The following is an 11,056-nucleotide window of genomic DNA, read 5'->3' as shown; positions in this document are numbered from 1 at the left end:
GGATCTGTGTCAATTTAGGGTAAAAAAAAAATCATTCCCCATTTTTAAGAGCTCAAGATTTTATTGCAATGCTTGTCAATGAGTCAGTGCTGATGGTTTTCCTCGGATCCGTGGAAATCCGCGATTTTGGAGTCCAGAGGAGGAATTTCCTACATTTTCTCGAAACAATGTGCTAGCAATGAGAGAGTTGATGTATGGTGGAACACACAGATGCAGTTTCCCACTCTCCAGAAGTTAGCTAGAGTATAAATGATAGATTATCATCTCAATTGCTCTAAAAGTGGGGTTTAGTGCAGTAAAAATGGGGCTTAAAGGCAATCGTTCAACATTTTCCTACTTTTTCACTTTTTGTCACCATCAGGACTGATGAGTAAAACAGGTGATTAAATATTTTCCTATTTTGTACTATAAATTTAAAAAAATAGGATCGTTTCCTGAAAATGACTGGGATGCAAACAGAACCAAACTTTAGATAGTTTCTATCATTTTATGCTTTATTTGTTCCACTTCGTTAATTCAATTGAAAATCGACATCAAATTATAATCCTGCGCTTTTTTGTCAAACACCTCGCTGTATATTAACAATCTGAGAATATATTTCTTCTAGGAGGGTGTAAAAGGTGAGATGCTTTATCTATAATTTACCAATTATGGTTAAGAGTTATGTTTTTTAACGCTGTTTTATTTTTTCAATTACATATTATTAACGTAATTTTGAAAAAAAAAACTGTTCCAAGGGATGATAAAAGCATTCTAAATTGCACTAAAATTTTTCAGATGGTTTAAGCCGTGTTTACTTAAAAAAAAGTTTTATGGATTTCCTTTCGTTAACAAAATCATAAAGTGTATGTTGCTGGTTTCCAATATGGCTTACTATGTGACCAGTTCAAAATAATAATCCCTTGAGATTGTGGGGATGATGCTTGACATGCCACTTTAGCTCTCTTTCTTTTGTTGTTGTTGCCTCGCTTTTATTTTAGCTGTGTTCCTACCTGTTTGGCTACTTGGTCTTGTGGTATGACACTTGCTTTCGGATTGGAAGGCCCTGGGTTTGAGCCGCACTTGGCACATAGTTGAGTCCTTTGAAAAGGCTCTTTACTCACATTCTCTCACCGTACTCAGGTGTAAAATGAGTACCTGGCTGTTAACAGCGTTGTCTCTGTCCGAAAAAATTGGACTATCGCCTAACAGGTGTCATGTCCCATCCTACTTGTTAAGTGTTGCTGTTGGTAAGGGACCCCTTGTAAAGTGCTTTGAGCATGTTTAGTGGATATTGCGCTATATCAAAGTTCAATTTATAACTATCCAAAGAAAAAAAAATAATGATGATAAGAAGAAAAAAAATATTTAAATGGAAAAAATAATCCTGATCTTTGCCATGAATGGCATTGACAGTAGAATTCAAGTTTGAAAATAACCATACATGGTCGTTTTAACCAAATTAATTTTTGATTTGAATTTGTCTTTGTTTAGCTCTTTTCTGCTTTGTAGTTTGACTGTTGAGTTATTTCATTTGATAAGAAATTTTTAAATTTTGATTTTAAAGATGTTGTGCACAGTTGGTCAAAGGTGGCGACTGTTAAGAATATTTTTAAAATTTAATCATCTTAAAATGGGGCTTATACGATACTTTTTGAGAGGTGCATATTTTTTGTATTTATCCATATATATATATATAACAGAAAAAACATTCACCAGAGCCATAACATTCGCAACAGAGCACACCGACATCGACCAAAACACCATAAACATAATCAAACACGCAAGACGGTCGCTCCTCTTCCACAATGGAGAAATCTGGACCAAGAAAAAAGGCCAATTTGACGTCACCATGGGTGCATACGACGGAGCAGAAGTGTGCGAACTAGTGGGCCTCTACATCACACACCAGATCAAGGACCAACTGCCTAACATAAACTTCGGCCTCTACAGGGACGACGGACTAGGAACACACACCACAACATCAAAATCCAACATTGAAAGAATGAAGAAAAAACTCATAAAATTATTCAAGGATCTCGACCTCAAAATCACACTAGAAAGTAACCTACACCAAGTCGATTTCCTGGACACAACCCTCTGCCTCAAAACTAACACGTATAGACCATACAAGAAACCCAACAGTGCCCCATTGTACGGCCACAAACACTCCAACCACCCACCTACGATAATAAAACAAATACTCACCATGATAGAATAACGGCTAAACAACCTCTCTTCAAATGAAAACATTCAACGAAACAAAACAAGACTACGAAATGGCACTCAAACAGAGCGGACACAACTCAACACTGAAATACAAAAATTTAACACACGCCACAACACCAAAACAAAACAGAAAAAGGAATATAATATGGTTCAACCCGCCGTTCAACAACGCAATCACTTCAAATATCGGCAAGCAGTTCCTTGCACTCATCGATAAGCACTTCCCGAAGAACCACCGTCTGCACAAAATAATCAACAGAAACAACGTCAAGATAACCTACAGCTGTGCACAAAACATGAAACAGATCATTACCAACCACAACAGACAAATCATATCCGAACCCAACAACACCAATACAAATAAAGACAACTGTAACTGCAGAAAGAAAGACAATTGCCCTCTTAAAGGAAACTACCAAAAAAGCGCCATAGTCTACAAAGCCACCATAACCACTGATAACACCGCAGCACAATACATTTGCAGCACAGAACCCCCATTCAAAACACAATACAACAACCACAAAGCCTCCATAACACATGAAAGCAAAGCAAAAAGCACCAAATTAGCAATGCACTATTGGGAACAAATAAACACACAAAAAACACCAACAATAACCTGGGAGGTCGTCGAGCAAAGCAGCCCCTACAGATGCGGTGCCAGAAAATGCAATTTATGCCTGACAGAGAAACTGGAGATTTTACTACACAACCACAGAAACAATAGCACCTTAAACAAAAGATCTGAACTGATGACAATGTGCAGACACTCTAACAAATTCAAGCTCAAAACGCAAAAGGCCAAATACCCCCCCCCCCCCCCCTTTCCTCCCCCCCTTCCCCCCTCCCCTCCCGATCCCATTATACCCCTCCTCCCCCTCTTCCCCCCCCCCCCTGCCGCAACCACATTCCACTACAATATCACACACACACATGTACACACAACACACAACACACCTACACGCACAAACACACACACATACAAACACACACACACACACACACTCATAATATAAACATGAGAGCACATCACAATACACATCAAAACTAATCACTACTACACAGCGAAACAACTTTAGTTTGGAGTTTTCTACAGACATGACAAAATGGATTATGCCGACTGAAGAAGTGTGAGAAACACACAGAAACGAGTCGTCTCGGCAAAAAATGTGAGTGAAAATTTACATTATATATATATATATATATATATATATATATATATATATATATATATATATATATATATATATATATATATATATATATATATATATATATATATGATTGGTCAGCTTGAATGTGAGTCACTCCAAACTAGGAGGAAAGCAGAATGCCAGACCATGATGTATAAGATAAAGAACAACCTGGTGGCTGTTTCAAATCCTGACCTCCAAACACCGACTTCCCACATGGACAGTTTTATTCCCCTGACATCCACCAAAGACCTCAGAAAATTCTCATTTATTTACCCAAGAACCATCACCAATTGGAATAATTTACCGCAGGAAGTTACATCTGCGTCCACTTTAGATTTATTTACAGAGCTTCTAGATCACTGCTGAATTTTCAACTTAATGTTATTGTTCATGTCAAAATCTTTATGAGTCAAAGTGGACATTAAAAGAGGATTCAGTATTCATACAATGTCACAACACTGTGAATGGTTTTAATTTTACTCATATTAGGGGACCGTACTAGGTAACACAATATTTTTTATCCGGAGTGGACCCGTAATGATAAATCACATTCCACAGCAAATAACCGTGATGATGTCGTGCTCTATGCGCTTTACATTGGCATTATTAGGGGCAGCGTCGCTCAGTGGTACGGTCTTTGCTTCGTACCCAAAAGGTACCGAGTTCGATCATCCGCCGCTGCGCTGTGTGGCCTTGAGCAAGTCACCTCGCCCTAGCTTAATTTGCGGCGCTGCACTGCGGCAGACGCCTGGGTTATTCCAGTCTTCCCTTGGAATAGACCCTAGAGACAAATTTCCCCTAAGGGATGAATAAAGGGAATTTTATTTTTATTTTATTTTATTTATTTATTACACTAAATCATACATTTGTAACACGAATCTAACAACACACATACTGTCACTTGACACGTTATATAAATAGAACCAAGTAGCACAATACAATAAAAGAATCTATGCAGGATATCTCATAAAATAAAGGATGTTTCAATATAGATTTTTAGAATAGTGATGTTTGGTGCATCTCTTACAGTTTTGGGCAGAGAATTCCAAACTTTAGGGCCTGAATGATAATTGTAAATCAATCCGTTTTTCAAGCCACAGCAAGAACTATTAACAGAAGGAGGTCGTCACTCGTGTTAGACCTGTGTGACAAATTTGTATGTCATATTCGATCAATCATTATCAGGCGTATTTCAATTTTATTTGCAATCCATAAGTAAGTCCAGGTTCTGAAAGCAGCTAAAGAAAAGGACATATTTCTCTTAATCTCTCTCTCTCTCTCTCTCTCTCTCTCTCTCTCTCTCTCTCTCTCTCTCTCTCTCTCTCTCTCTCTCTCTCTCTCTCTCTTTCTCCCCCCTCTCTCTCTCTCTCTCTCTTTCTCTCTCACTTTCTCTCTCTCTCTCTCTCGCTCTCTCTCTCTCTTTCTTTCTTTCTCTCTCTCTCTCTCTCTCTCTCTCTCTCTCTCTCTCTCTCTCTCTTTCTCTCTCTCTCTCTCTCTCTCTTTCTTTCTCTCTCTCTCTCTCTCTCTCTCTTTCTCTCTCTCTCTCTCTCTCTCTCTCTCTCTCTCTCTCTCTCTCTCTCTCTCTATCTCTCTCTTTCTCTCTATCTTCATTTTCCCCCCATGATCTTTATCTTCTTTCTTCCCTGTGTTAATGTAAAATATATTTTGACTATTAAGTTATTGCATGATTTCTGTTTCTGTTTGTTTTTATTCATTTAGTTCCTTTGTTTTGAAAACAGGTCTTTTGGACGTTGCTCGTAGGACCCATAGAGAATTAGTTCAAGATTTGTACTGTGAGTTTCAGCTCTAGTTTTGATTTATACTTTGGATTACAGTAATAGTAATAGTTCAATATTTCAGAGGATAAAGATGATAATAATATTGATTATACTTATTGAAGCTGATGATGATGATTATAATAATAATCATATTAATTATGATGATTATAATTATTGTAAATTGGCAACACATTAACAAGAACAACTACAACATTGATGATGGTGATGATGACGATGATGATGATGATGATATGATAATAATGGTAATGATGATAATAGTCATGATGATGATACTATTACTATATTAATAATAATGATAATGATAATAATTAAATGAATTTAAAAAATTAATATATTAAGTTCATTTTGTAAACACGTGTTGTTTTATCTGGATTGGATTTAACGTGACACCAAATTACAAAAGTCTTGTTCGTCTGTATAATTGCAATAATTCTATTCATTTATATCCTTAGACTTTAGGACATTCATGCTCAGTCATAGTCAAAATAATCTATTTTACTTTTTTTTTTCTGGGTGGGGTTCCTGACCTCCCATAGTGGGCAGGGGGGTACATACTGTGTCTTTTATCCCCTTATATCTGTCTGTTTTCTAATATGCTTTCTGTCTTTGTCTTGGAATGAGATTACTTGGTTTTGTCCTGGCCCTGGCCGGAGTCCTAGCTGGGGGGGCAGTCAAATGCATAGTTATTGTTTTGGGAAACACGGCGAAGAAATCAAGAAGTCTGTACAGAAGTGCATAGATCAATACTACCCTGAAAAAAAATGGACAAGAATCTATACAGATGGTTCATGCGATAAAGAACACATGTGCGGGGGCCTGGGAGTGCACATCGAGTACACAAATGGTCAACAAAAGGAGATCAGCAAACCGACTGGTACTCGCACTTCAATCTACAAGTCAGGCAGATGCAATCCATGAAGCTGTTAAGCAAATCCTCTCAGAAAATGAAAAGCCAAGACACATAGTGATTTTAACAGATGCTAAGAAAATTCTGGAGGATATAATGATGTCCTTTGCGGATGATATAGACGCCTTGGTGGAAGACCTCATGAAGCTAAGCAAGTTTACCAACATTGTACTGCAGTGGATTCCAGGACACTGTGGGATACTTGGAAATCAGATCGCTGACCAACTGGCAAAGGCAGGCAGTCGCATGCAGCAACCCTCCCCAATGTACTCAACAGGAGAAATTAACAAAATGGCCAAATTTATCCAGTCTCAGAGATGGAGAGAGAAGCACCCAGAATACAACATGAATGACCCAATCAAGGTGCTCAACAGAAAGGAACAGGTCATCATCTTCAGACTGAGAACTGGACACAACCAGTTAAAGGAACATATGTGGAGGATGTCCAGAGCAGGTGCCTCTGGACAATGTGACTGCGGACTTGAAAATGAAAATGGACATCATGTCCTAATGGAATGTCCAAGGTACAACCAGTTGAGAAGGAACTTCTGGCCTGACCCAACCCCATACTCAGAGAAGCTGTACGGCAGTGAGGACGACCTCAGGACCACTGTGGGCTTCATTCACCAGACCGGACTGACCATGTGACGTGACGGGAACGAAGAAGAAGAAGAAGATTGTTTTGGGATATGATATTTTTTTCCTTGTAAATCATCTCTCTGTTATGTATTATTATATTTGTTATTTTGAATGTATAATGTAAGCATTTGAGTGTATTACTCTTTGTTGGATTTTGTGTTTGTGTCCGGATGAGACTTATAGGTGATCTCAAACTAAGTACATTGGTGGTATGCTCTTGAATCTACATCTGATCCCTATTTGTTCCCAGTTCCCCTTTATCTTACTTTCTCTTGGGTGCTTTAATTGTAATTCTAGAACTTTTAACTATCCCATTTTCTTCCTTTTTATTGGCGCTGATATAACCTAAATGGGTTGCAAGCGCCATAAAACCCTTAAAAACAAACAATAATTCTATTCATTTATCTCCTTTGATTTTAATGCATTCATGATCATTCATAGTCAAAAAAATCTATTGTACTTTTTTTTCTTTCTACAGCCTGCATAGGGAAGTCTTGTTCGTCTGTATAATTGCAATAATTCTATTCATTTATCTCCTTTGATTTTAAGGCATTCATGATCAATCATAGTCAAAAAAAATCTATTGTCCTTTTTTTTTCTTTTTTTTCTACAGCCTGCATAGGGAAGTCTTGTTCGTCTGTATAATTGCAATAATTCTATTCATTTATCTCCTTAGATTTTAAGACATTCACGATCTGTCATAGTAAAAAAAAAAAAATCTATTGTACTTTTTTTTGTTTCCGACAGCCTGCATAGAGCTTATGGGAAGGGAACATGATCTCCCCTTGCGTTCAGCTTACAGTAGTTTGAGAGGTCATCATATCCAGTTGTCGTGCAATGCATTGCCAGGGAACAGTGGTGGCAGCAACAGCAACAGCAGTAATAGCCATAGCAATGGTGGTGGAATGGACGGCAGGCACGGTCTGCCTTCCAAATTTATCAAAGTTTCAAAGTTTAAGAACACCTTGAGTTTCACAACAATGGAATTGGTAAGATATAATAAAGCTGCTTTAACTCACTCAATCCTAGAGATTTTTGGCTACATTTCAAAATTGGAAGAAATGTATTAGAAATGACCATGTGCATAGATAGTTTTATTATTTTATTATAGTTTTATTATCATCAACGTTTAAAAATGAAAAACAGTTGCTTTGATACTACGCCTGTAATTTATCTCAGAAAAAGTGTAATTAATAGGGATGGGGTAAAAGTGACCCGGGTAAACTACGGATATAGTCGGTGTTAGGGTTGAGTGAGTAAAAATAGAAAAGATAAAAACTTGAGCAGTTATATAGCACACTTAACATATTATAGGACGTGGCATAACGCTTGTTAGGTGATATTACAAATTTTTGTCGGACAGAAACACCGCTTTTAAAGGCCGCTTACTCATTTTACACTTGAGTACAGTGAGAGAATGAGTAAAGAGCCTTTTCCAATGACTCAACTATGCATCAAACGAGGCTCGAACCCAGGACCTTCCTATCTGAAAGCAAGTGTCATACGACAAGACCACATAGTAAGACTAAATTAATCTTGGGGTCCTTCTTATCCAACAGCAACGCTTAACATGTAGTAAGAAACATGATGCCTGTAAGATGATATTACAATTCATTTTACACCTGAGTACGGTGAGGGAATGTGAGTTAAGATCTTTTTCAAAGGACTCAACCTTGCACTGCTCATGAGTGGGACTCAAGTCAGGGATCTACAGGTTAAAATGTGAGTGTCTTTCCACAAGGGCACAAAGCCGCACAGCCCATAAAGCTAATTTAGAATACTGACTTTTCCCCTCCATTTCAGATAACATTAATGTACCCCATTGTCTAAAATGTATTTTGTTGAATGATTTAGGTGCTGAAAGGTTGAACTTACAAACATGAACATTAACCTTAGATTAAATTAATTTTATCAGTCACGATTGCAGAATTTTGCAGAATAAAGCAGCTTGTCTGAACACTAAAACAAAAACCAACAAGTACTTACCTCCAGTTTTAATGGAACTTCACTGGTTACTTGTTTGAGGAAAGAATGAATTTTAAGATCTTAATGCTAACTTTCAAATGCCTGACTGAGTTGTTACCTGCTGACTACCTTAATGAGTTCATTGATAGAAGTTTATGAACCATCAAGAATTTTAAGATCATCAGAAGCTCAACTGCATAAAACATTACGTTAGACATTACGTTAAACATTACGTTAAACTTCTGCTTTGAAAGTTTTACTAGCTTAGCTCCTCATTTGTGGAATTCTCTAAACTAGAAGACTTTTTCTTAACAAGGACTGAAGTGAGTAGGAAAGTGCCAGAAGACAACAGAGAATAAAAACTTTGCGGCAGCAATGGGGTCTTGAACCTGCAACCTTACTGGTACGACAACTCCGCTTGGCCAGGGAGATAGTGACTCTACCGTATGAGCTATCCACGACCCCAAAAAAGGTCGCTTCAAATTCTAGTCTGTCGAGAGCCACTCTCTCCCCGACTTCTTGAGGTCATGGGTTCAACACATACAAACACCGCGAATTTAGTTGGTCAACATTTAAGACTTTTTCTTATAATGAATGTTATATTTTAAGAAACTCTTGAATACAGATCTATTTTTAAGCTAGATGAATTATCGAAAAGTTATGTTTATTGGGTATGGTTGTTTGCATATGAGTGTGTGTATGTGTGTGTGTGAGAGAGAGAGAAAGATATATATATATATATATATATATATATATATATATATATATATATATATATATATATATATATATATATATATATATATATATATATATATATATATATATAATATATATATATATATATATATATATATATATATTATATATATGAGAGAAGGTTCTATCTAGCCTGGACATGATGCATGTCTTTTTGTCTTATCCCAAATGGGATAACTTTATGGAAGCATAACTGTTTTAACTAACCATTTATTGATGCACTCTTAACAGATTCAACTGAATGGTAAGTCACTCAATTATTTCATATGCTTGACATGCTCAGTAGGTACTTGATTTCTTTGCTTTAAAAAAGAATTTTTTGAGGCAATATGGCTGTATTGCTTTATACTTTATTTTGTAGCAAGTAATATAAATAAAGGATTGCTTACTCATAAATTTGAATTAAATGGCACATTTGTAACTGGGGAAAACTAGATGATCTGAAGTTTAAACAAACAAACAAACAAACAAAAAAAATAATTGATTCAAATCTAGGTGTAACAGTCAAATAAACTGAGTCACCTATCTCCTTTTGGAAGGTGATGTGTTAAAATAATAAAAATATGAACATTTATGTAGTGCATTTCCACTGATTTACCACGACCATTGTGCTTCACAGTGTTTCATTCATTCCCTTAGAGGATGGAACTGTATTTCTTTTTCATGCAGTACAAATTGCCTGTTAGGCATCTTTTTTTGTACTAACACTCTTACAATATCCATCACTATCTCTAGAAAGGTGATCATTCTTCCTTCTTACCTGAATCGAGTGGGGGAATATGTGTTAAGTGCCTTACTCAAGGATACAACATTGGGACTGAAATTTTCCACGATCACTGTCACCCTTGAAGGTGGCATGAACTGTGCTGTCCGGTATTTATTTTGACAAGAATATTTTCAAAGTTAATACATTCTCTGTACATTGTTTCTATTGATTAATTAAAAGTTTTAAACGTTTTTCAAAGTTTCAAAAGATTTATTATTTAGGCAATTGCCAATATAACTCATACAAGAATATAATATTTTCAATCAACAAATCAAGTAACTAAAATCAATAATGAAGCAAATAAAACAATGATAATAATGACAATAATACAAATAATAATAATAATGATAATAATAATAATAATAATGATAATAATAATAATAATAATAATAATAATAATAATAATAATAATAATAATAATAATAATAATAATAATAATAATAATAATAATAATAATAATAATAGTAGTAATTGATTAGTTAAAAGATGTGTATTTTATTCACATTGCCTCATGACAATCCTTTTATTCTACACATCATAGAGCGAATCAAGCATGCAATGGATGAGATATTTATGATGGCAAACATGTAAGAAAAGAATTACATTTTTACTCATGATAAATATAATTTTGCTCATGATAAATATAATTGTTTTCATTAATTTCATGATTTTGTAGACTGGTTTGTAAATGTTGACAGGTAAAATGCATGACATCTGAAACAATCATAATTTATCAGATACTTATGTTTGATTATTATCGTTGTTGCTTTCATGATTATTTTTGTCATTAATATTTCATTGTACTATGAACTTTGTACAT

At 35.7% G+C, this 11,056-nt stretch overlaps 1 protein-coding gene across 1 annotated transcript in view; it reads left to right on the top strand.

Moving 5' to 3' along the window:
• LOC144958520 (mutS protein homolog 4-like) overlaps nucleotides 1-11,056 on the top strand; it is a 57,151-nt gene that overhangs the window by 29,226 nt on the left and 16,869 nt on the right. Inside the window, exons 12-15 of the mRNA XM_078890546.1 lie at nucleotides 608-620; nucleotides 5,141-5,194; nucleotides 7,494-7,750; nucleotides 10,780-10,823. Of these exons, the coding sequence (XP_078746672.1) occupies nucleotides 608-620; nucleotides 5,141-5,194; nucleotides 7,494-7,750; nucleotides 10,780-10,823 (368 nt within the window). The remainder of the gene's footprint in view (nucleotides 1-607; nucleotides 621-5,140; nucleotides 5,195-7,493; nucleotides 7,751-10,779; nucleotides 10,824-11,056) is intronic.

This window comes from Berghia stephanieae, chromosome 13, assembly GCF_034508935.2.
Source record: "Berghia stephanieae isolate SIO BIC M18660-M18661 chromosome 13, UCSD_Bste_1.3, whole genome shotgun sequence".
Lineage (NCBI taxonomy): Eukaryota > Metazoa > Mollusca > Gastropoda > Nudibranchia > Aeolidiidae > Berghia > Berghia stephanieae.
This window is presented reverse-complemented; position numbering and strand designations above follow the sequence as displayed.